This window comes from Oreochromis niloticus, linkage group LG14 (genome assembly GCF_001858045.2).
Source record: "Oreochromis niloticus isolate F11D_XX linkage group LG14, O_niloticus_UMD_NMBU, whole genome shotgun sequence".
NCBI classification, from domain to species: domain Eukaryota; kingdom Metazoa; phylum Chordata; class Actinopteri; order Cichliformes; family Cichlidae; genus Oreochromis; species Oreochromis niloticus.
Window position 1 is genome coordinate 1,846,229 of NC_031979.2, and position 27,798 is coordinate 1,874,026.

A 27,798-nucleotide genomic window follows, 5' to 3' on the forward strand; every position below is an offset into this window, starting at 1 on the left:
TTTTGAAAATAAGTAATCAGTAAAGTAACGGGATTACTTTTGGGGGGGAAGTAATCAGTAATTAGTAACTGATTACTTTTTTTCAAGTAACTTGACCAACACTGGTTGAGAGATGAGAGATAGATGAGAGGATTGATAGAGCCCATCTATAATGTTTGTACAGTAATTATGGAAATGACAAAATATTATTTTGAAATCAGATTATGAGAAAAATTAGACTATAGCCTAGTTACATGGATAACAGCACACATATTCATCATGCTTGAATGCTACACATGTGATTACACCTAGTGTCAAAAAACAAAACATACAAAGAATACAATCATAGAATTTAAACGTAGTAATTAAATGAAATTACTAAAATTCAGCTGTTATTATTATTATAAAAGACTCGTTGTGTCGCAGATCTATAAAGCTGATCTAGTCTTTGACTGGAAGCGTCTTATGTGGAAAGGTGAAAGGTCATAGGAGGGCACTTCTCCCAGGCTGAGTTCACACAGAAGCTTGCCAATGATTGGTCCAAACTTGAAGCCATGACCTGGAAAAATAAAGAAGCCGTCACAGTGAGCAAAGCACAAACATAGGTCATCAAGCTGTGTCAGATGAATTGATGTCTTCATGTGAGCCAAAGCCAGGCACCTTGCAGTTAGAATAAAAATAGCCTGCATCTCTTGGGCTTTGTCTGAATAAGGCGATGGGTTTGAGATTCACGAGTGAACACATAAAAGAAAAGCAAAGCTGTTGCAACTCCTGTCACTGAGAATATACTCACTTTAGTGAACAGCACCAAATACTAAATTAGGGGAGAGTTGTCCTTTCTCGGCGTAATCGCTTCATGTGCTTTAGCTCAGGAGTAAGATGAGAGAAAGACTATTTTTAAAATGAGGCAGCATGATTCTTTGTTTTTAGGGTCTGAGAAGGAAATTGTGAATATCAACAGGGCTTGAAGAATGCAGCACAGTGCCATCTGACAAAGGTCTCAAGGCTCCTGTGGATTCTGTCTGGCTTTGAAGTCATAAAAACCTGCCTTTGACAGTTTGGACCTGTGAATTTTCATCTTGCCAGAGAAGGAGAATAGAAAACCTAGGCCAAGCCTACAGGATGATATTGTAGCCATGGCAACCCTTCTCAGTACTTGCTTGAAAGTACTTATGTCACACATTAATGATGAATGCATGAAGTGAAGGAGAGAACGGGAGGAAACACATGTTTCTGTGTTATGGTTAAGGCATGTGAACTTCCTCAATATATGAACTTATGTGAGTGGAAGGATGGAGACTGAGCACATCCAGTACACTTAATAATTAACAATTAGGGGTATTGTTCCTAGTTATGACTGTAATTGGAAAACTGTATTTTCTCTGAAAACATGTAATCAATTTATCTGAAAGAATAGAAATAGCAAAAACAAACAAACGATGCCACTACACACTAATTCAGCCCACTATTTGGGTCTGCATTTAAGTAATTTAATTATTGGATGGCTCCCCTTGTAAATTGGTAGCGACAATCAGAACCACTGATGAATCCCACTAGCTTTGGTGATCTAATAGATTTTTATTTAGTGCTACTGTGAGGTTAACATTTTTGGAGTTTCCTCTAGAAAACTTCATTATCAGGTTAATACATTTTTGACTTAATGTTGGAAGGTCATTTATTAGCATCTACTTTATGGTCAAAGTCTGGCAAGAATACTAACTACTGGGATGCCAAATGCCACTAGAAAGGCTTTAGTTTTTAAATGGCACTTGCTGAACTCTGTTCATAGACAGTAATTTCTGGAAGTGTTCCTGAGCCCATCTAGTGAGTTCCATTCCAGTGAGTTTCACAATCGAACATTGAGGAACATTTTCTTGAAATTGTACAATTTTGCACATGAATTGTTTGTACAATTTAATGTGCAAAAATAATAATTTCTGCACATCAGGTCATCTTACATATCAGACCAGCATATTAGGCTCATAGCGCTTTTGCACACAAATCTATTTAATACTTCAATTTTTTTTGTCTTCATTTATTTATTCATACTATTTGCATTTATCTGTTCTAGTTCTATTTGTACATATTAACCGGCATCTGTGTGTGGACAGGGGAGAAAGAATTTCATTGTACAGAGAAATGCTTTACTTTGTACACATGACAATAAACGCTGTGAATCTTGAATTGATAGATACAGTTTTTGCAAGTTGGGAAATCTGTGACCATCTCTACCTCTGAGAAACTCAGCCTCTGTGTCCACCTATTCCAGGACCATGTTTGGTGAGCTCTTTAAAACAAACTATTCTTTCACAAATGTTTACAAAGGCAGAATGTGCTTTTGTACACCTGTTGCAATGAGAATGAAAACACCCAAATTCACAGATGAAGTGTAGCCCGATGCTTCAGTCTATATAGTAGAAGAGTCGAGTGTAGAGAGAGCATAAACAGATAGGACAAAATTCCCCAAACTGGAAGGCAAACATAATGTTCATCCTCACCAATAAATTGGTTTTTGATTTAAGGCACATAATTAAATTACATTTTATTATGGAGTTCCACAAGATTATGTATACAGTATACATGCTTTCTTAGGCATTATCATTTGAAGGCATACCATACATTTTCATTGCATTGATACTCAACTTTATCCATGCAGCCAGATGACACGCATTAATTAGTTATACTGCAGGAATGGCTTAAAGCCAAAGATCTAGATGACTTTGTACTTCTAAATTCAAATAAAACTCAGGTTTTGTTCGTGGCCCCAAAAATTGTAGCATCTCTATGTCTGGTTGGCATTAACACTGACAAATCCTGGACTTTGACCAGGATAGGTCCTTCAATGTGCATGTTACACAAACATATAGGACTGCTTTTTGCATTTGTGCAATATCTCTAAAATTAGAAACATCCTACATAAGAGCCATGCTGAAAAACTAGGATAAGCATTTGTCACTTTTAGGCAGGACTACTTTAATTATACAATATTTTATATTGTAAGGCTGTCCTACAAATCCCTGAAAAGCAAAAACAAAACAAACAAACAAAGACCAAAAAACAAAAAACAAAAGTGCTGCCAGAGTACTGGCAGAGTAGAATGAGAGAGCATATTTCTCTTATACCATCTTCTGTTCGACTCCCTGTGAGAATTTCTGAATTGAATATATCGTAAAAGGTCTTGAATGGTCAGTCCCCATCTTACCTTAATAACCTCATAGTACCAAGTCACCACAATAGAGTACTAGCTTATTTGTGGTCCTTAGTCCACAGCTTCAGGCCCCACTTCTGTGGAACCAGTTCTCAGCTTGGTTTTTATGAGAAAGACACCCACGCTAGTTTTAACTTCAGGCAGAAAACTTTCTGTTTTTAAAAAGTGTATAGTTACGTTACAGTAGGTCTAGTGTGCTGGGGGCTTCCCATGATGCACTGAGTGTTTCTTGTTCACTAACCTAAAGCGGCTCGAGGTGACTGCTGTAATGATTTGGTGCTATGTAAATAAAACTGAATGAAACTCAAATACACACATGAAGACTTGCAGCAAAATATTCCTGGTGAAAAATGGAAGCAGTGCATGCTGGTGTGCCTCTGCAGCACTTGGTGCACAGGCAAAGTACAGACCTATCATTTCCTTCAGTGCTGCACATGTGCATTTGGTGTGAAACTCTACATTTTTAGCTTCATTACTCATACGCCTCTAAGAATAAGAAACAAAAAACCCATTAATATGTAATCTATATTTGCAACATTTTCTATTGCAGGCCTGTTAGCCCAGTGAGTGCACACTTGTCTGAGAGCAAAGCACTGGGAGCAGGATATTAATTACAGTTATAATTAGGTAAAGGACACGACTGCATGAAGACATGGAGAGGTGCCAGGAGACACTATAGAGAACTGCAGGAGAGGAGAGGTGGAGTCGATCAGGCCGCATGGGAGCCTCTGGCATGTTAATTAGAGAAGAACACGAATGTAAATCCAAAGCACAGTGGTTAAGATCCTGATGTCTCCTGTGTCAGTGAGGATACAACCATTAAGTAACTGAGGGGTCCTGGAAAATCTGTCACTGGGCCCCTAGAAATGCAGTTTACCAATCATTCAGAAAAGCTGCAATAATTTTTATATTGACCAAAAACAAACCACACTTCTGATAACTGATTCAACATTTGAGAACCAGCTTCACAAATGCTAATACTGGGAAGTTTTCTGCAGTAATAAAATTAAGATTTGAATGTATTAAGATAGGGATATTATTTGGACATTTTGAATATTTTGACAAAATAATTGCTAATTACTGCTACTCAATGCTGAGTATTAACTAATTCAGACTTGACACAAAACATACACTATTATTACACTTGTCAATAAACAATATTTCAGACTAGACCATCTTCAGCTGTTGCAAGTCAAAATGTCATAAAGAATAGCAGCTTGTCAGGACTTTTATGGTGGACTTCTTAATAATTTCTCCAAAAGGCTCCCTGAAAAACCTTCAGAGATTAGAACCAGAGATAGAAAAAAAGCTATTATCACATTAGCTTCTTGTTAATTGAGAATTGAGTGCACAAATCCTGATGATCAGAAACGGCTGGATGATATGATATCATGATCAGTCAACATGAATATCACAGTATAAATCACGTCCTTATTTCTGTCAAACTTAAAGGTTCCTTTTTATTCCTAAGTGCAGATGTGAAAATATAAGGTTAATTTTGGTTTTAATTTTTATTTATTATCTGCCAGAAACTAAACTGCCCACTTTTGCCACAGATCTGTATTTATGGGAACAATGGCAACCTCATACTGTGCATATATCTCATATCGTGCATATACACAATATAGGGCAAACGTGTTACCTAGATGCGAGTAGGGATGGGTACCGGTGTCCGGTGCCATTATGGCACCAGTTCTGACATAGACGGTAGTAACCAGACCGAGAAGCAGCGCACATTTCGGTGCTTTATTTCGGTGCTTTTTTTTTTTTCCTGAGATGTCATACACTTTGGATTCTAGCCAATCATTTTACCTTTGCAAGTGTAGTAGGCGGGCCCAGGTACGTACGTTCTTTTAGAGCAGAACTACAGATTAAAAACGCCCAAGGCGAAGCGGTCAAAAGTCTGGCTGTACTTCACATCAAAAGATGCAAACTGAGCAGCCTGCAACAAGTGCTTTAAGGTGATACTGTGCAAAGGAGGTAACACCTCGAATCTGATGAAACACCTGGCGACGTATAGCACCGTATTTGATAGCTTGCTGCGAGACCTCACACCATGCACATCTACTGCGGGTGTGGTGCCTGTTATCGGACCCGGAGTTAGCAACATCCCCCGAGAACCCGAAGAGGAGAGTCCTGGCCCCTAGCCCTGCCAGTGTAGCAGAAATGATGATGGATGATGATGGCAGCAGCCGCCGTTCTTCTCTGCGTGAGTAGCTTCATGTTGTTCGTGTGTAATTTGCGTTGAGTAGGCTAACCACGTTATTAAATTAATGCATGTAAGGTGAACTAGCAAACACCGTCGTAGTTACATGCGGCTGTCTTCTTGTTTGATGGCAGATACTCCCTTCACCCTGGCCAAAAAGGCTAAAATGACCAAAGAAAAAGTGGGAAACAGCTAAACATAAGAGGTTTTTGGACAAAGTTTGTGTTTTTTCCATTGTTTAAGCACTGCTTCCAGCCACGAGTGATACCATATATGCCCTATAGCTGCAGAAAAGGCTAACATTGTTATCTTTTTACAAAAAAAACAGCTGAACATGAGAGGTTTTTGGATCAATTTTGTGTTCTCCATTCTTTAAGCACCGGTTCGAGCACCGTTTAAGCACCGGCACCGTTTCAAAAGTACCGGTTTGGTACTGGTATTGGATAAAACCTAAACGATACCCATCCCTAGATGCGAGTACAGTTTTTAATATCTCTGGAAAACTGCATCTCTATTCTTGGAAGCTCTCAGACTGCAGATAAAAAACAACTTTAAACACACTTAATCAGACGGTCTAAAGTCTTTAGATAATAGTAAGAACTATAGATTCTTTTCTTTTCTTTTGGTTGCAAAAAAAAAATTACAGTTTTATTGATCTATAAGAATTATTAGTTAATCCTAAAAAAAAAAAAAATTACACAATACAAACTACAACTGGATAACACACATCGAAAGATTCATTTTATAATGAACTGCATTCTCCCAGGTCAGATATGACGTCCCTTTTTTGTGAAATAACATTGATTAAGCTGTCTTACTTACATTTACTAAAAGCAAACATCTGGCTTCTCTTTCCTTCTGCTACTACTCTTCATTTCTTTTTTCCTCTTTAGGCTGCTGCTCTGACAGAGGTGAAGCCCTTGATTCACCGAGTTACGAGTAACACTGCTGTTCTTCCTGGAACAAGCAATGCTGATTAATTTAGCTGCTGCTCCTGCTGTTTTGGAGTTGGCACTCATCTGCACACATCTGGTGTACACAGTGCCAGCACACTTCTTGCTGTTCTTTGTCTTGAGCTGTTGACATTTTCATTTTAACAACGCCACTGACTCTGTCGACTGAATCAAAACACAGACACTGTGTGTTTTGTTTGACTGCTGTCACGGTGTTTTGCCATTAATAAGCGATTGTGAGGATAATGGCTCCATACAGTAAAGGTGTCAACAGGCCTTGTCAGCTAGTTTCATGATGCTCAGATGAGCCTGCCATTTTGGCTCATCTTTAGCTGATAATCCAAAAATGGAAAAGGGAAAAACTATTTTAAAAAAAACAAACAAACAAACAATTATTTCAATGTACTTTTTCAAAAACCATTTGTACCAATTTATTTATTTTAAAAAGAAAAATGTAAAAAACAGCCTCTGTATGTAACCAGGGTATGTACTACAAAGGAGGTTTGATGAGATTAATGCTGGCAGAAACTCGCTGATCTTGTAAAGTCTTCAGTAAATTTATCGTTATTTTAAAACTCAGTGCTACTGTTCCTTTGGTAGTACAACAGCTACAAATGTCAGCTCTTCAAATGTAGGTTTGATCATTTAAACATGATATCTAACTGCATTTAGAGACATTAATGAATTATTTATAGAAATCAGTTCATGTGAATATTACTGACTAACTCTTTACAAACCATCACTGCACATACGTCTGATATGATACTAAAAGAAACTTAAACCCACGCAGAGATTTTTTCCAAAAATATTTTGGACATTGTTATGATAAAAATTGTTACTTGTGTGAAAACATTTTCAGGTCGTATAATCTCACGCCACACTGAGGCAGACTGTAGGCGATATAAGCCTTAGTTTATATTTCACATTACAGTACAAACACGATTCTCAGACAGGTTCTGCCCCATGATGCTTGCAGAAAAATAATCTGTGTCACATCTTAACTTACATATTTACATTTTGGACGTAATAAAGCATTCATAATGATTATATGATTATAGATAATTATATAAGACTTGACTTGGGGACAGGAGAACGAAATGTTTAGAACTTGCCTGACAATCTTCTGTTTTTTTCCCCTCAGCTGTAAAAGGCTGATGTGGTATTGTCATCACCCTGCTGGGGGCAAGCAGGCAGGCAAGCACTGCCTGGACACTCAAGATTTTGAATGTGATAACTTAAGAAAGAAGTGATGTAGAATTTTGAAATGGCAATGGCAAGCAACCAGTATTTTTAATATTACTACAGGACCAAAGTAGTTCAGTAGGGTGATTAAAATCACCCAGTAGTACCTATCTGCTATAATATGACAATTAAATTAAATAAATTTTACAAACTGTAAATAAAGCTAATGCCAGCATTCAATTTCCCATTTTTATAAAATGAATCTCTTTGCTCAACGGAAAATTGTTAAAGGGACTTTTTCCAAAATGATTTGTTGAGGAAAAACAAACTCAGTTGAAGCTCATATTCGTTGCATTAAATCATTATCACGATTATCTAAATGGAATTGCTGCAAGTTTATCAGCTACAACAGACTCAGAAACTAGTTCAGGAAAATGTAATTTTGTATTGATTTTTTGTGATTTTGTTTGATTTGATTTTTCTGACTTTTGTGTCAAGGACCCAAGGACTTAGTTGGGTCAACAGGGATGATTTTGAAGAATTAGCAGGGATTAATGCAGAGTGTCCACAGCTGCAGGGTTTCCTGAGTGGAGATGACACCTGTCCAGTGTTTACGACTACTTAAAATCCACTTTCCCACAGAGCCCATGTGCCTGAGGCATCACCACACGATGCACCTTACCTTGGTTCTTTGTTTTCAATATTAACTATTAACACAGATCTGGTTACGCTGGAAATGTCTCAAAAGGAAACATCTATATTAAGAAATTAACACTAGCATTGACAGCAAAAAAAAAAAAAAATATTACCATTCCTCTCTATACTTAGGTTTGTTTGTGTGGTTTGAATAACAGTAATGGTCTGAAGCAGCTTTTGTCTGAAATTCTCACAGCTAGAGTACTGACAGAATTAGCTATTGCTAGGCTACAGCTTCTACTACAAGTAAGCTAAATGAAAAGAAACCTCCAAATATAAACTGACATAGCCATTTCCTTAAAAAAGGAATTAACAGTAGTTTTGAATGAACAGAAGTCGGCTATTTATCCTGACAAATATGGCTTGTGTTATATGTGCTACACAGGTTTTCTTTCATTTATTTGGAGCCATCTTGTGCTGTACCTGAAAAATCCTGCTCCAATCATGATGTTGCTGTACGCAGGGTGGTAGTCCAGCACAAAATGATGGTCAGGCGTAAGCTGCAAAAAACAATAAAATATGAAGAGTTAGTAAATTAACAAAAAAACAACAACAAAAAACCCAACCAAAAACAAAACAAGAAAAAAAATATCAGAAAGCGCAGGTTGTTTCAAGAAGGTGCAGCTGCACCACTTTAGAACTTAAATCCCTTCGGCACCCTGCCTGCTTAGGTGGAAGAATGGTGTGCATGGTACTTCTATATAAGCCTTTATACTGCACACAGAAAATGACAACGATCAGACTCTCCTGTACGCACTGGCACTGAACCCTAGAGTTTTCACCAAGTGTATCAAAGCAGCCCTGAATTCCTTGTGGGCAGAGGGGCTCAGAGTGTTAACATACTTGGATAAATTTCTAATATGTATTTCTAACAGAGGGGATCCACTACATTTTTCTATCCTCCTCTTCCATTAACATCTAACTTATTAATGTTAATTTGTTAATTAAACATAACATAAGTTATGTTACAATAGGTGTAGGCTGCTGGGGGATTCCCATGATGCATTAAGTATTTCTTCTTCAGTCACCTTTCTCACTCACTATGTGTTAATAGACCTCTCTGCATTGAATCATACTTGCTATTAATCTCTGTCTCTCTTCCACAGCATGTCTTCCATCCTGTCTTCCTTCTCTCACCCCAACCAGTCGTAGCAGATGGCCGCTCCACCGTGAGCCTGGTTCTGCTGGAGGTTTCTTCCTGTTAAAAGGGAGTTTTTCCTTCCCACTGTCACCAAAATGCTTGCTCATAGGGGATCGCATGATTATTGGGTTTTCTCTGATGTATTATTGTAGGGTCTACCTTACAAAATAAAGCACCTTGAGGCAACCTTTGTTGTGATTTGGCGCTGTATAAATAAAATTGAATTGAACACACTCGATCTTTACACATCTGCTCAGCACGATCAAGTGCATATGCATTCAGCATCAGCACATCCACATCTACATATTGCACCCCTATAGAACATCTTATCAAACTTGCTTTTTTTCCCCCCACCTGACTGATGTATGTATTTTTTTTTCTCATTCATTTCAGCATCACATGCAGTGTGCAACATTAGCTGCACGCACACACAATTATTGGCACACTAAGGTTTGTCACATGGAATGTGCATGGAGCTGGCTCCAGAGAGAAGAGGTTAAAGATACTTAATCACCTTAAAAAAAACAAAACAAAAAAAACCAAATACTACAAGCAGGCGTTGTTTTAATACAAGAGACCAATAAATCTGCTACAGTGACCCTTATGTCTTAGATGTAGTGGTAGTAGGGCTTCTGTGATCGTGGCATGGCAAAAGGGGCTTCTCATTATGAGAATCCTAACTTGGTATTCAGAGAACCAGGGTTACCCTGGTAACCAAACTTTCTTTGAGTAAATTAAATAAGTGTTATTCTCAAAAAAGCAGTAAGATTTAATGCACATTCATTCAAGAGTGCTGCAGCCTCTTCTTTCTGCTTCTTGTTGCCTCGTGAGCTGTTCCTGTCAAAGTCTTTATGAAAAATGTCTCAAAAACATGTTTAACTTGATAAAAGAGCCCACTGTATATACATAGTGACCTCTGACAGAAGACTACATTTGAGCACAACAGAAGACACGTGTAGTTTCACTAGTTATCCTCTTAAACATCACTTGTTCAGTGAGAGAAGAGTTGTCAGGATTTTCAGGGGTATTAGACAAGGTGGCCAAACTTTTATTGTCCTATTGCTTCAGTATGTGATCACATGTTGGTCAGCAGCTGCAAAACTGCTTTAAAAACAAAATACACAAACACAGTTCTGCACTGCATAAGATGAACCTTAGAGAACAGCATTAAAACCTGACAAGAAATTAAGTACAGACAGGAACTCACACACTTCACATAACAGTTTATTTTTTATTATAAACTTCATTTATTCTGATAAATCCCCTTGATACTGGATAAAATATATAATCTATCCAGAGTGCAGAATGGAATAGAATAGAATATATTATCCATTATCGAGAAAAGTCTGCATTTTTCATTTTAGCATTATAAATGATATTTTTATTGTTGGCGACGGACAGGTCACCTTAGGTTTGCTTTTTGCTTAATAAATACCAATAGTGTTTTTTAGTTTTAAACTAGTTTTTGACAGATTACTAAAACGTTGGTTTTTTTCTTGTTTTTATGACTGGTGGTCTAACACATTAATCCCTGTCTGTGGTGAAGTACAGCATACAGAAGAAGACCTTTTTAAACCTTATTTTGGGACACAGCTCTGTTTACTAGATTTGACTGGTGATTCTATAAATGCAACACACAATTTATGCAGTAGATTTTCACTATCATTTTTTTTCCTGCACTTTCAGAGATGAAGATGATAACAAAACACACAATGTTAACACTGTACCGTATACAAGCAGCTCTCCACTATAGCAGGTTCAGGGACGAGGCCAGGAAAGCAGCGGGCGATGTAATGCTGGAGAATCTCAATATCAGACTTGTCTTTCTGCAAATCTCTCTGGTCTGGGTCTGTCTTGCTGCCCATATGGTAGCATACCTGTAATGACATCACTGGTATTGGTTCTATATGAAAGTACCAAAAACTCAGCATATTTTCAGTGATATCAGGAGCAGAAGGACAACTGCAGTATTGTGAAAAGAATAGCTTTGCATTCTGTTCTTCTCTCATAGTAACAATTTTGCATCCGAGTATTTTGTGTTTAGTGACCCTGGGACTAATTGTGGCTTTGGTGTTTACCATCAATTGAATGACAACAGAAACACAGCTTGAATGCCACTATGCACAAGTTCACTGCAAACCTGGTAGTGTTTAAAGGTACAGGTGCACACAAGAAGCTTTTTGTTTACCATTTAGCAGTTCTGGAGGCTGTCTCAGATTGTTTTTGCAGCACCGATTGGGGGTTATTCAGAACTCAATAAAATATTTTATATTAAATGTAATAAGGCACAAGCATATTCCACTCATTTCAGTAGCTACTGTCGGTTAGAATGACTCTACAAAAACTTCCAAAGCATCTTTTTTGTGCTGTTTTTATAAGCCAGGTTTGACACATACAGTCTTACTCGGAGACTAAAGGCAAAGCGAGAACCCTGAGGGATTAAAAGAACTGCTGCTTTGACTTTTTCCTTTGGGTTTTCTACAGCAGAAAACTGCTTGGCAGGTCCCTGCTGTAAAACAAACAAACTACAGATGAGAAAATGCCACAGTCTTCTGCTTCATTTTGGCATTCTTTCAAACTGTTAAATGGTCCAAGCATTGCTAGCTCTGGTGACTGTGTCTTAGAGTGAATAATGCAACGTGGCATCACCATCTGTCCTCCCGTTCTCTTCTGTGCATGTGGTCTGCTATTAGACTGTGAGCTCCTGCTGGCTTGCCATAATGCCCAAAATAGAGATGTGTCATCAGATGACATCAACTCCAGCACAAACCTTACAACTAATATGATGCTGAGGGAGAACAAATCACATTTTAAAGTCCACTTTGCAACAGCATTTCTGTTTTTAAAGAAAAGCATTAACAGTTGTGTATAACAAAACATAAAAAAACACTTAGAAGTGATCTATTAATTGCCTTGATTAAGTTCTTTAAAACAATAAAACAGGAAAGACCCAGGGAGGATAACCTATTTTTTCAGCTTTGATAAATAATCAAAGTGGTCAAATGTTAGCAAGACTTGCTTGTGAATTTGGATATACCCTCCAAACATGCATGGATTCATAAACTTTAAAAGGAAAACAGAAAACTTCTGAACAGCAAATAAAAATATGGAAAAAAGAAGTGAACAGTGTTCAGCAACAATGTTGAAGAATGACCCATCTCCTAGAAATGTAGACTTGTAACATTAATTATATTAGCAATATATACTGAAAAACACTGCTCATTATATGCAGTTCATATGTATTTGTTTAAAAGAGAACTCCAAAAGTCATAACCCTACAAATACAGAGTATTAGGGCTGCAATACTGATCACCTGAGGCGGGGTGGTGGTACAGAAACCACATCTGGTCAGAAGGGAAAACGACACAAACTTGGAAGAGTTGGCCAGATTTGTACAAAATGAAATGGCTGGCAATGGATAGATGCAAGGATAGTTACAGCCTTGTTCAGTAAATGCTGTATCACAAGACATGACAAGACAGTTGATCAGTTTCTTTCACTAAGATACCACACCCTTCTCCTCTGCCCAATCTACACATTATTGTGGATGTTGGGATTCTGAACCTCTCCATCTACCATTTGTTTCACCAGCAACAGCATCTATACCCTGTGGGTGCTGTGCTTTCATTTGGAGCACTGCTTCATCAGAGTCTTACTGCCAAAGGGCAACAAGACCAAAGGACAATAAGCAGATACTCTATTCCATAAAGGTAGTGACCCTTGTAACTTAAATAATTACTGCCCCATCTCAAAATTATCTTGCCTAACAAGTCTTAGAGTCCCTCTTAGTATCAATTTCACACCTATAGTTCATTTACTCCAGTCAAAATAAGTTGATGATTTTGCTGCTTTTCCCTGTGATTTGACTTATTTTCACACAGAGTAATAACCTAAGTGAACTCCAAGCACACCATAACGCATCACCACAAACCACATGACAATGTTCAGTTCAATTATTAGCAAGATGTGTCTGGGTGGGAGCAATAAAACTAAATACAGCAAGAAAGTGCTGTGTTCTGAACTACTGGAGAACATGGAGAATTAGAGACGTTTGCACATCTATAGTGGTGTGAAAAAGTGTTTGCCCTCTTACTGATGGATCTTTGTCAATTTACATCAAAACTCAAATCAACAAGATATTAGATATTAGACAAAGCTAACAGGTAAACACAAAACACAGTTTATAAACCTACCCTGTGTGATAAGGGGATTTCCCCCTAAACCTAATAACTGTTTGGGCCCTTAACAGCAACAACTGCTACTTTTGATACATTTTAGAACTCTCTTATCACACAAACTTTAAAACTTTGTTAAAACTAAGTACATAATACTTACAAGGTCACCTAAAAATATCCAGCCAACAGTTCATATTCAAACATTCATGGTCATGAAATTTAAAATGTTAATTGTTTTAAACACTCAGGAATGTGAATGGATGCTAGACTCCCTTTTAAAAACCATGCGGACCACCTCTCAAGAAAGTTTAGTTTTGATTACAGGCTGCATATGTCAGCAAGTATGGCACTCATTCACACAAGTACTGTTTTTATGCTTTGGAGTACTTTCTAACTACCATTCACACACATTCATACTCTGATGGATGGACCGAAGAGCAACTTGGGGATATTTGGCATGCAGACAACCTTCCAATCAGTAGATGACCTGCTCTAACTCCTGAGCTACAGCCACCCCAGTATGTGTTTATTATCACAAAACATTTTTTGCACTTTTGTTGGACAAATAGATCTTGATCTCAATTAGACTATTTAAAGGATGCTAAAAACCATAATGATGACCCTAAATGAACTGCTTATAGCAGTTATGTTTATTATTATTTAATTAAAACATTATATAAAGTCCTTTCAAATGAAAGTTAACCAGTTATCCAACATGATTTCTACAATATAAAGGATAAATCATCTGAGAGAACTAAATATAATTTCAGTAATATACTGTTTGGCATTGTTGTTCACTAGTTCTAGTTATTCATATCCATAAGCTATTTTCTGGTGTAGTTGCCAGATTTAATTTTTATGGACAGAATTTCTAGGCATAGCCCAGTGGTGGAAGGCTTTCACTTGGGTGGTCTCAGGATCTCATCTCTGCTTTTTGCAGATGAAGTGGTTCTGTTGGCTTCATTGGGTGATGGCCTCCAGCTCGCCTTGGAACGGTTCGCAGCCGAGTGTGAAGTGGTGGGAATGAGAATCAGCACCTCCAAATCTGAGGCCATGGTCCTCACTCGGAAAAGGGTGGAGTGCCCACTCCGGGTCAGGGATGAGTTCCTGCCCCAAGTGGAGGAGTTTAAGTATCCTGGGGTCTTGTTCATGAGTGATGGGAGAAGGGAGCAGGAGGGAGAAGGAGATCTAACATACATAGCTGCGGCCGCTGTACCAATCCGTCTGTAGAGGTAGGTATGCAATAGTTTCTGTGTAAAACTACACTGAAGGGCCCAGTTATGTGACGTACCTTCATCAGCCCTGGGTACTCATTGGATGGAAGTCCGTAGATATGCACTTTGGACTCCAAGCATTCAGTTTGTACGAAGCAGGGAAAGCGCTGCTTCATGCCATAGGACCCAGGCACCTTCTCCTTCCAGTAGCACACGTTGATCTTCACTACCTGCAGTAACATAAAGTCATTAGCAACACAGTCAAGGACTTCATGACTGACTGTATATTTATACAGCATTGACCAGTTTGACCAAAAAATAAATAAATAAATACAAAATTCCATGCCAGTCTTGGTACTCGTTGAATGCGGGGTTTCCCACATATGACTGAATTGAATTTATTATAGTTAAACATTTTGTATAATGTATAGTCTAAATTGTAAATCTGAATAATACACATTTGAAACAAAATTAGCACGTTGATATCAGCTTCCAAACACCATTGTAGCTAAAACTTAAAATACACTCATGCATAACACCTCCCACTGCAACCGCCTCAGTTTTTGTGCTATTACAAAAGTAGCTCTGCAGTGGTGAGGTGAGAATTAGGATTTAATGAAACGTACAGATGCTTTTACAAATGACGTCCATCAATGGGTAGCAATAATAAGGACACATTTTTCAGGAGCTTTTAGCGTAATGAACTAATAGGCCGTACACTCATTCCCCGGGACAATAAAAATTCTGACAGAAGTGCTCTGGTGAGCCAATGTGCTCAGAGCTTGTGCTTTTCCGCCAGTTCACTCAAGCATGGCATTCAACACCTTTTCACCCCACCACTACCCCGCCTGAATAATGCAATTCCAATATCACCTCCACTTCTCCACTCTAACAGCTGTCTGCTTGTTTTCTCATCACCTTCTCTTTTCAGGCTGTGTGGCATATTGCAAAATGGAAAAGACTGACTTGCTGAATCAGGTCTCTTGAGCTGTTTAAATATGGAGGAGAAATTATTTTGTTTCTGTGGCATCTTCAGCTGAATCTAAAAGAGTAGGAAGGACAGTATGCATGAGATAAGTCATAAGTTAATATAATAATAATATATAATATTAGTCATAAGATAATACATATGTATGTGTGTTTGCCACAAGCATCACTAATTACATGCCTCTACAGTCAGGAAATTATTTTTCCTCCCAGCATTTTAATCTTCTAGCATCTTTCATTTTGGAGAACAAACCTCTCAGTCCATCAGGACTATAGGAGCTACAGGAGCTATGGTGCTTTCTTCTCTAGAGGATGTACTTGTGGTTTAGTTCACCAAAGAATTTATCCGAGTCCACAGATTTGCTGTTTATGCAAAGGTTGCTCATGTAAAAAACATTATTTGCAAAATTTAATTACAATCTTTTTTGTTTTGCCCACAATAGAATTATTTCTAATAAAGCTGGTCACAACTCACCAACTGAACCACCACTGTTGCTGGTGACTGATGCCCTTATTTATATTTGGATTTAGCAGGTTCAGCAGTTCATTGCAATACTGACTCACTCGAGCTCAAAACAAGCACACAGAAGCAGTAAAAATAATTTGGCAAAAAAACAGGGCCTATACAGCACCACTGAACCAAGGACACACTGAATTTTGTTAGCTAATTTTACGTTGCTGAACGTCATTTTACAGCTTACATTAAATGACACGTGAACGGTTATGACTCCGTCACACTAGAGTAAAAATAGGATGGCAAGCACCTAAAGGGAGTTACCCGGTGGTTGTATTGAATTTTGTCACTTTCAATAGCCTGTTGCAAATAGCTGTTGCAACCAAACGTTCATTTAGAGATTGTGAGTGAAACACCCTCAGCCTCTGGCTTACCAGAGGTCGCAAAGCAATTACACATGTCACCTGGTGGGAGGCAATTTGTTTCTAAATAACTGCGGTCCGACTTGGACTGATTGCAACCACTGACAAATTGACAAATGTCTGCAAATAATTGCTGTCTAATTTGAAAAGCCACACAAATTCTACAACAGGGAAAATAAATCCATCCATTCATCCATCCATCCGTCTGTCCGTCTGTCGATAGCAGCCTAATCAGAGACACCCACACCGCCCGCTTCAGCTTATCCAGCCTAATACAGAAACCTGGTTACAGCAGGATGATTATGTTAGGGATATTTATTCAGATTTAAACTGAGTCATATGAACTGTCAGAATCCTCGAAGCACAGGCTGAGGAGTGGCACCAAACTCCAGCTTATTAATCAACCAAAGGCCCTGTCAGGGCCCAGGTAGAATTTGAATTCAGTCTGCGCCTTCAAATTGAATGTTTGATGCTTAGCCTTGTCCACCCTAACTGGAAAATTTTATTTGTTGTTATCTATCATCCACCCGGCCCTTACTCAGAATTTCTGATTTCTCTGACTTTTTATCTGATTTACTGCTCAACTCAGATAAAATAATTATTGGGGTAATTTTAACATCCATGTAGATACCGAAAACCCAGTCTGATCATTTTCTAATAACATTTAAATTAACAATAATGAATTTCACAGTAGTGGGCAATACATTTCATCACAGTAGATGTCTTTCTGAAAGTGCTGTAACTAAGTTTAAGGATATAATTCTGCCACTTATCTTCTTCAATGCCATGTGCCAACACATGGATAGAGCAGACAGAGCAGCTATCAGAGCTCTACTCAAACAGAGGTCGATTAGCTTGTTAACAGTATTACATCTTCACTGTGTACAACTCTGGATACTGTGACTTCTCTGAAAAAGAAAGCTTCAAATCAGAAGGACTTGATTCCCTGGTATAACTCGCAAATGTGTACCAAAGCTCATCACTCTTGAAAAAAATAAGAACAACGCTAGGTTTCTCTTAAGCACTGCAGCCAGGCTGACAAAAAGTCAGAGCTCTGTTGAGCCAAGCATTCCCTTCACTAGAAAAGACTTCATCAATTACTTTACAAATAAAATTGTGACCAAAAGAGAAAAACTTACTCATAACCATCTCACAAAAGTAACATTATGTAGAGCTACTTTCAATACCATTTATATTTATATAAACTTTTTTTTAAAATCTCCAATTGATCTTAGGTAATTATAGACTAATCTCAAACCCTTCTCTTATCTCAAAAATTCTTGAAAGAGTAGTTGTAAAACTAATAGCTGATCTGATTCCTGCAGAGGAACGGTTTATTTGAAGAGTTTCAGTCGGGTTTCAGAACAGTATATAAACAGCAACAGTAAAGGTTACAAATAATCGCCTTTGACAGTGGACTCCTCTCTTTGCTTGTCCTGTATATCTCAGTGCAGGGTTCGATACCACTGACCATAGTTTATTACAGCGATTAGAGAATGCTGTGGTATTGCGCTGCGGTGGTGTGAATCATATTTCTCTAATAGACTCCATTCATGTAAATACAGAGTCCTCTTCACACACTAAGGTTAATTATGGAGTTCCACAGGGTTTAGTACTAGGGGCAATTCTGTTTTTATTATACATGCTTCCCCTAGGCCAGGGGTCTGCAACCTTTTACACCCAAAGAGCCATTTGGACCCGGTTTCCACGCAAAAGAAAACACTGGGAGCCGCAAATACTTTTTGACATCTAAAATGAAGATAACACTGTATATATTGTTTTTTATCTTTATGCTTTGTGTGAACAACTAAGGTGTGCTGCTTATGAAATCCATGAAGTGCTACAGAGAAAATTAAATTATATTTATGTAATCAACACATTTTGAACTCTTAAAGAAATATAACAAAAGCAAAGACATCCAGCTGAACTAAAATGATCCATGTAGCAAACAAAAACTGTTGTCAGCCGCCACCCTTATATTGCCTTTGGGCTGTTGGAGCCTTGACCTGACTTTTAAAAAAATAATTGGAAAAAAGCACTATGCTGCTGAAAAATGAAAAATAGATATTTGCAAAATTCTGCCTAAATATGTATTTTACCTGGTTAATGCGTGCGGCGGGGCGTGGTTTGCAGCGCCGCTGTAGGGGAGGCGGATGCACCTGAGCGACACCCGCAATCACGCCTCGCTGCCTTTACGTCTGCGCTCTCTCTGCTGTTGTGTTGTTTGTGGTGTATGTCGGGCTGTGAGCTGAAAAGCTACAGCCGGCTGTATGCGTACAGCAACCGTGTGTGAAAAGTGCTCAATAAAGAGATGATCAAAAGCATGCTCATGGAAACATCGTCGGGTCTGCCGTGATTTGTTTACAATGGGACTTCTGCTCCTGAACCTCTGCGCACAGAGTCCGCAAACCGGGGATATACGAAGTCAGTTTACGCAGGACTGTAAGCCGTCATCTGTCAGGCGTGAACGGTGTTTGTCTTTAACATGGTTCACGGTGGAGAACAGCTGCTGACATAATGTGGATCCGAAGATCCATAATTGGCCTACCTGGGGTTGAAAGTCTCGATAAATGCACGGCGTTTCGGCGGGTATACCGGCTTCCGCGAGTGTGACTCTTATTTTGAGCGATGAAAAAATAATAGAATATAATTTTATTTTTATATTTCAATATCACAATAATCTTCCAATTTAGAACTACGAGTTAAAAAAGAACTAACATAAATAAAATACACTTCAGCTAAATACTTCTAATTTATTTTCCCAAACCACGCGGAGCCGCACTATAAGGACTAAAGAGCCGCATGCGGCTCCGGAGCCGCAGGTTGCAGACCCCTGCCCTAGGCAATATCATTAGAAGATATTGCATACATTTTCATTTTTAATGGAGATCACACCCATCTTCACATGTGTCATCTGCAGTCCAACGACATAACCCATGGTTTCACTGGGACCAGAAACCCCTCCTCCACAGTAAAGTAGTGATTCACACAGGGGATCTGGTTGTATTCTGGTTATAGTCCAAGAGAAAATCAAGGGTACCAGTGTCATTTTGCAGTTAAATTGCCATCATACAGCAACTACATTATTTCTGAAGGAATTCTGAATTTCTGTTTCAAGTCTATAACATGAAACAGAAATCTATGTCACAGAATTTCTATTTACATTAAGAAACTTTTATTTATTGTGAATTAAATTAATTAAAACTCACAGTTAATTGCCATATTATCTCTAACAGACAGCAAAGTCTGCTATTTAACGGGGTCAAGTTGTCAAAATTCCATCTTATTGCTTTTTGATGCACCAAAGTTGCACCAAAGACAGCAGCTCACTTGGCCCCTGCCTTTGAAATAACAGTTTCAAAAGCAACAAGGACACTATTAACTTTTTTATATACACCCTGAAAATACTGCAAAGCATGAGCAGCCATATAAACATTACTGCACATTATATACTGAACATTTTAATACCTCTAGCGGCAACTGTAAACCAGTGTTGGCCAGCAGTTTATTAGCCCAGGGTCCAGCGGTGATCACCAAACTCTTAGCATGATAAACACCCACAGAGGTTGAGACTCTTACAACAGGGCCAGGCTTGATGTCTGTTACCTTCTCATTGTCTCTTATAACGCCACCTAATTTCAGAAATTGCTCCTGTAAAAGAAGAGAGCAGCAAAATATTTGAAATTCCTGTTATAGCTACTAAATGGTACAGTAATAGCTACTAGACCGAACACAAGAAATGTATATGGAAATTTGTAACATGTATGATGATTAATGGACAATGGGTTCCAAGTATATTTAATTTATTATAAAAAAACAAAACAAAAACAGATTCCTCATACTGACTGATTGTCTTTGAGCATGCAGTTTAACAACATTTAAAGTCTTAAAAATATTTTGGAATGCCTGGACTTCATGTTTTAAAGTAATGATGACATCATTTTTATTTTTAGATTCGATTCTGTCAAATTTCAGAACAAACCAAAACATCCGCATTCACACACTCAGGCACAAGTCTGTATCATGTTATCAGTGGACGGTTACCTGGACGGTTTTGAGTACCCGGTCGGCAAATAGAACTCCAGCAGTTGTATCCACCAGTGCTTCGTCTCCCTTAGCCAAGTTGACATTGGGAATGTGCTGACTAAAGTTGTCATGGGTCAGGACAACCATGGGGACCTTGTTTCTTTGAAGGGTGTCCTTAATATTTTGGTAATTTGCACTTTTCTCTGGTCCCATAACCAGGAGCCCTGTTTGTCTGAAAGTGGAGATTAGGGGGAAATTTAAGGTGGCATCTTGAAAAGAAATCTTCAAAAGAGAAGTTAATAAACTATTAATTGACTTTAATAGAGTGCAATATTAACTTTGGCATTGAAGAAGAAAAAAGAAAGTATCATAAAGAGCTAGCTACAAACTGCACTGCTCCAAAAAAACAAAAACAAAAACAAAAAAACACCTTAAGCACAGCATCAAGTCAATTAAACTTCTGGGATATTGATCTGGTCAGTTAAATAGCAGACAGCATTGTTAACCAGTTTCAGCTGCTTTGGCACACTAGAGGAGTTTTACAGGTGGACAACTGACATTTTTTCCTTCCTAATCTTTTCTGACCGTTTTTTTTTTTTTTTTTTTTTTTTTTCCCCCCACTAATTTTGAATTTGGCTAGGATCAGTGTCATAACTGGCAACATAAAGTGAAACCTGGACCACGCATGTAGTTAGTGGAGAATATCTTGACTAGGCCCTAAAAGGTGCTTCACCCATCAGTAGGTCTGGTGTCCGGGATGAGCGATGCCAGAGCCCTACAAAATTACCTTCAACAGACCAGTAATGTGAATGTCCTGAGGGTGGTATGAGAGCTCTACATCCTTGAATGGACCCTGTGCTCACTGCCTGCCACTGTGGAGCTCAGTTGGCATTTGCCATAAATTCAAAGAGCCAAGAACTCATATTCCACCCTTCATATAGCTCTAGGTTACTCGACAAGTGGTGAGGACCCTTAACGGTCCTCACCACAGTGACTTTGAAGTGGTGGGGGTCAGACACGGGTGGAGCCACACAGGTATATCACCTTCCTAAAAGCATAGAGAGAGGCTGAAACCACATTTCTAGTTAAGGAAAAAATTCAACCATCCCTGCTTTCCTCAATTATGATAACTATCTCACAATAGAGAGCAGATGTTGCTGCATTGCAACAGCATTGAGGTGTTCTCCCCCCTGCTCGTTCACACGACTTTCATAGAGATCCATTTTGAAACGTCCCTAGCTGTGACAGTGCATTCACAGCCCTATTGGTTACCTGAGCCTAAAAGACAAATTGGTCATAGAGAATTTGGCTGAAAATGGAAGTAATAGAAAAGTCATACAGTGCGTGGTCTAGCCCCATAGTTCTTGTGTTGTAGAAAGATGGGTCTATATGTTTCTGTGTCGACTACTGCAAGGTGAACGAGGTATCACAGTTTGATGCTCATCCCATGCCCCAGGTCGATGAGCTCCTGGACCAGCTAGGCACTGCTCAGTTTTTTGTGACACTGGATTGAACCAAAGGCTACTGGCGTATCCCCTTGACTGCAGAGTCCAAGGAAAAAAATGTCCTTTTCCATTCTATATGGTTTGTACCAATTCGTCACACTTCTATTCAGCTTGTTTGGAGCCCCTGCCACTTTTCAGTGCCTCATGGACCGGGTGCTGCATCTGCACACTGCATATGCTGCCATCTACTTGGATGACGTTATCATCCACAGCGACACCTGGGCAGAGCATGTGTAACTGGTAGACACGGCCCTGGAGTCCCTGTGGCGGGCGGAGCTCACGGTCAACCTGAAGAAGTGTGCGGTTGGGTGGAGGGAGGTAAAGTAGCTGGGCTTCCACTTGGGAGGTGGGTAGGTGTCCCCACAGGTGGAAAAAACAGCAGCCATCACATCTATGGCTCCATTGCAGGGGAGGGGTGGTACAGGGCAGTACAGCTGCATCGCATCCAGTATTCACACTCTCACCATTTTTCCGTGACACCAGCGGCTGGAGTGGGGGTTCTGTGTGGAGTCGGCTGGAAAGCTGCTCTGCAGTGTTGGTGAACAACGGTGTGAAGACAAAACTCAATATTCAGTATATATAAACACAAGCACGAAAAGTGTTACATGCCGTGTCTAGGGTTACAAAGACACTGCACAGTTTAACGAGAGATGGACTCAGCCAGTAAACTCAAGTTCACTAAAAATTGAAAGGTTAAGGACCTTAGCCACATAAGTTATCACATACCATCAGTTCTTTGATGCATTAATTACAGATGGTGAACAAAACTATGAAACCAAGTAATAAATGGACCCATTAATATCACCTGTGACATCATAGTGACTGGACATCATTACTAGTGGTAATACCCCAGCTCCAGTGTGTTAAGTTATTGAGTCCTATAGTGAGAGGGTCTGATTCAGTGATCTGTCTGAAAGATAACTGACCCACCCCGCGTCAGCACTACTTTCTCAAAGCTATTCTGAAATCTGTCAGCAGCCATAAGTCACTTGCAACCACAGCTTAGCAATTCATCACACAATTTAATGTGTGTGGTTGTGTGCTTGCAAGTGTGTGACAGAGAAAGCAAAAAAAAAAAAAAAAAAAAAAAGGTCACACAAATGTATGTAGACTCATAAATGTGATACGTCATTTGACCTGACCTGACATAACAGGTGACGCGTGGTACAGCTTCAACTGACGGATGTGCCAACACACTGTCATATATATGATAGTGAAAGGAATATAGTCCAGAAGGTAGATTTTAGCTTAGTTCTTGCTCTTTTTTAATGGCTAATATTCTAGAAGCAGCTGCTCAAACCAGCCTGGCTTGAACATTTCTCATTGTGATGCAGTCATTTTTTTTAACAGCTCAAGGGCACAGGTGGCCTTCATTTGCAGACCCATCAGTCATAAGCTGTGGACCAGGAAGTTCACAGTATTTCTAAGGAAAATAATGTGGGTGTGTTCTGGTACTACAAACTATTATTTTGAGACACAAATAATGAAACAATGTGCTATCAAAATTACTGGTAATGAGACATAACGGGGCAGTTTAAGGGAATATGACCAGGAAAGTGAAAGTGCTGTTGGGGGTTACACACAGATTTATGCCACTGTCATGTTTATAAACAAACTAATTCCTCCTCACTCTGTGAATGAAATGAGGAAAGTTTAAAATAAAGAAAGAAAAAAAGGCACCGTTCCAGATTCAAAGGCATAGGAGCTGTCAAGGGCCGATTCAGTGATGCTGGAGGTAATGAGAAAGTCATGCATTTATAGCTCCTGTAGATTGAGTTGTTGTTGTTGTGCGTACATAACAACTTGAACATAACAAATCTCCTTGTCCTGGCAAAGCTTTTATGTTCCATTTAATGGGTTTTCTCTGTGTTCTTCTGCTGACTCCTTACCTGTACAATTTCACTCCTGCCTCTCGCTCCAGCTGAGCCCACAGTTCATAGCACTCCTCCATCATGTGGGTGTAGAAGTTCTGCTCGTAGGCCTTGCGGATAATGCGGGTCTGGCCATGGGAACTCCCTCGGCTGTGGGGCAGTACAAACTGGAAAATAAGCATGAAATCAACTGGTTAAATTACTTTTGCATTGAAGTAAGGAAATGCTCAAAAGTAAATAAAACTGCAGTCTAGTGACAGGCCACAAAAATTATTATGACTCGTTTACTGTACTATACATTATAAATACTAATTACTTGAATAATTAGTAGTTTTGCATTAAAAAAAACATCCATTGATGTTACTGAATACAATGTTTTGATACAGCATAAACAAATAAAACTAAAGTAAATAGTTGGTTAATTGATTAGCAGCTGTCAGATAAGTCTGCACTGCAGTTAACGCCTCAAAATTGCAGATAAGAAAAAGGTTAGGGTTCTATGCAAGCTAGTTAAGTGGGCCAATGTCTTCCTGGATTTGTCTTTGTGCATGTGAAACAAAGTGTTGAACCAGAAAAGAGCAAAACACAGCCTTTTGATAGAAAGTTGGAAGCATACAGCTGGGTAAATTTTAAACTAAAGACAACAAGGCCAGTTGAGGAAAACCAGACCCCGTCAAAAAGGACAGTATGAATACCTTTGAAATTAACGCTTAGTTGTCTTCAGTTCTTTGTTATGTTGTACTGTTTGAGTGTGTTCCTCATGCATTACCTTTTTTGGACTACCTTTGAACCCTGTTTTCTTCAGCTAACTGGGCTTGCTGCCTTACCTAAATAAAGTTCTTTTTTCATGTATTGAAATCTGTCTTGAAGTCTGCATTTTGGGTCCAAATTCTCCACAACAATCACAGAATGACACAGCCAGTAACATGGACACAGTGGATGGTGAGGGATTGACAGCGATAGCTTTTTTTTCCCTAGGAGAAAAGAAGAGGTGGAAAGCTTTGCGCACCCCAGACAATGAATCCCTATATTATGAACTCACTTGGCTATTGGAGAACCTCAAAGATGCCGATCCCCTCCAGCAGCTACAATTTCCCTGCCCAATCCTCTGGAGATAAGAGTGACTGGTCTCTGCTTCACACCGACTGTTCAGTCTCCAGCCTCTCTACTCTCCACTTACTCTCTAGCCTCTTCAACCGTCTGCTCTCCTCCACCACCACCACTTGTATCCCACTCCAGGTCTGTCTAAGACAGCGCCTCTGCATCGACCACACCCGCCTTAACAACGCCAGACTACTCGATTTTGGACCACCGCCCTGGGGTTTGTCAGAGGCAATTGCTGCTTCAGCACTCCAGTCCTTCTTTTCCCAGAGAAAGCACAGATCCCATTGCCACTCCTCACCCAGGGTAGCACCGCCTAAAACCCACCTCAGTAAAGCCAGGACACTACTTTTTTCATTCATTGAGGGAAACAGGCACAACCCTAGGTTTCTTTTGAGAATTCTAGCCAGACTGACAAAGAGTCAGAGCTCTGTTGAACCAAATATTTCTTTAACTGTCCCACAGATGTATCATTAAGTACGGCAGCTCTAATAACTGCTGATATTAGATATTTCTCTACTATCATTCTTTTTAAGTCAACTTCAATAATTTCTTAGCTATAACCCATCAATGTGCCTTTTAGACCCCATTCCTGCAAGACTGCCCAAGTCCACCATAAATTAATGCTTCAATTTTAAAGAGGATGGTCTAGCTTTATTAACAGGCTACGTACAACAGGCTTTTAAGACAGTGGAAAATAAACCATCATTCAAAAAGTCATTATTTGTTCCTTAGCTAATTACAGGCTAATTTCTAACCTTCCCTTTATCTCAAAAACTCTTAAAATATTAGAACAGTTTACTAATCATTTGCAAAGTAATGGGTTTTTTGAGAGGTTTTTTTTTAGTTTCAGTCATGATTTAGAAAAAAAAAACAGCACTAGTGAAGGTTATGAATGATATTTTTTGTGGACAGTGGACTCATCTCTGTGCTTGTCCTGCTAGTCCTCAATGCATTATTCAATACCACTGACCACAATATTTCACTGCAGATATTACACTGTTGGTTTTAAAAGAACTTCGCTGCAGTGGTTTTGAACCACAGTTTTGTGGGGAGTCTTCCTGGTACACAGAAGGTAGTCACAAAGTTCCAAAGAGTTATGTGGTAGGAAAAAGTACATTTTACACATACTTCCTTTAGGCAATATTATTACAAAACACTGCATAAATTTTAGTTGACATCATTGCTATAAAAAAAAATTCCTGAAAATTTGATGCAGCAAGAGTGCTGACTGGGACTAGGAAGATAGATTTCTCCCATATTAACTTCTATTCATTGCCTCCCTGTTCAATTCAGAACTGAATTTAAAATCCTTTCTTCTTACATACAGAATCTTAAAAAAAAAATCAGACCCTGTCATATTTTAATGACCTTATAGTGACTTTTTATCCCAACAGGGCACTTTGCTCTCAGACTGCAGGCTTACTGGTGATTCCAAGAGTTTTCAAAAGTAGAATGGGAGGCAGAGCAGTCAGCTTTAAGGCCTGTCTACTCAGTTCAATTCAGTTTGATAAAATGTTATTTATGTGGTCAAATCACAACAATTTTTGCTTAAGGCAAGTTTCCTCTACTGTGGAATCAGCTCCCAGTTTGGATTTACAATAAGTAATGACCAGCAGCTTGATAAAAATTATAAAGTCAGAGTTAAAATACAATACAGTTTGCATGATTAACTCCTTCAACACAACCAGATTCACAAGTGTGTCAGCTTCTAAAACAAGTGTGTCAGCTTCTAAAGCTCCCAAACCCTGAGGCTCCACTCCTCAGGGTTTGGGAGCTTCTTTTTTTTCATTAAATTGGGCTAAACCCTTTGGGTGAGCTTCCTCCTTTAAGACGTCTTGGAAACGACTCAGAAAAGGGAATAAAATGAGCCAGGGATGAAGAATAAAGTTTTCAAACTATGAAATGTATAATGTTCACCCAACCTGAGAAACTCTGATACCCTGATACACTACATCAGTGTTCAAACATCTACGCTAGGAAGATCAGGACCACCACCGCCTCAAAGGACTGTAGTAATGGTCTGTAACAACAATACTTTTAAGACTTGTTTTTGTTTTGCTTATTTCTTTACTTGTGTATTTATTTTTAATTTCCATACCCCTCTTGGCTCTCCCTTCTACTAATACCAATATGAGACTTAAGTATATGCACAGACCCAAATATTTCATTTCAAATACCAGGACTCGTACTTGTTTTGCTCGCCTTTGTCTGTACTGTATGTGACTTCTCAGCTTATTGTTTCACATATCTGTATATTGTTTTGTTAAAGGAAAATAAAAACTACACTAAACTTCACTGCCTATCATACTCGTGAATTAAGTAGTTTTACTTTTGATGGCATTTTCACAACTACTCTTTAATACTTTCTTCTTTCGTGACATTTTCTATGCATTCTATGCGCTCGTACTCAATTATAAGTAAACTGTAATGGAGTACTGTTACAGTGGAACATAGAGAGAAATCTGATTAAAATGCGATGGGTCAAGTTAGACTCTTGACTCAAAATCGTTTTATAACACACCTGCTCCAACAGCAGAGTCTTCTTGTTCTTTTTTGCCAGCTGATAGGCTGTAAAGGAGCCCTGGACGCCTGCCCCGATCACTATGCAGTCAAAATCTCCGCTGGTCGACATGTTTAACTCGTACACAAAGCTCACAGATCGAGGTCACGCGTTT

The 27,798-nt window shown here is 38.9% G+C and overlaps 1 protein-coding gene across 1 annotated transcript; it reads right to left on the reverse strand.

Moving 5' to 3' along the window:
* On the reverse strand, positions 1-27,798 carry pipox (pipecolic acid oxidase). The gene is made up of 8 exons (XM_019345230.2): positions 27,645-27,798; positions 24,038-24,186; positions 20,662-20,875; positions 20,086-20,268; positions 14,832-14,984; positions 11,093-11,242; positions 8,652-8,724; positions 1-541 (listed from the first exon to the last, which is right to left on the reverse strand). The coding sequence occupies exons 1-8, from the start codon at positions 27,753-27,755 to the stop codon at positions 408-410; spliced, it is 1,167 nt and encodes a 388-aa protein (XP_019200775.1). The 5' UTR covers positions 27,756-27,798; the 3' UTR covers positions 1-407.

Excerpts from the sequence above, each read along its gene's own strand:
- pipox (XM_019345230.2), bottom strand. The coding sequence starts at position 27,755 with ATGTCGACCAGCGGAGATTTTGACTGCATAGTGATCGGGGCAGGCGTC. Across the intron at positions 20,269-20,661 it reads GGGTACTCAAAACCGTCCAG|GAGCAATTTCTGAAATTAGG; the intron begins GTAACCGTCCAC and ends CTTCTTTTACAG. Across the intron at positions 542-8,651 it reads CATGATTGGAGCAGGATTTT|CAGGTCATGGCTTCAAGTTT; the intron begins TCAGGTACAGCA and ends TCTTTATTTTTC.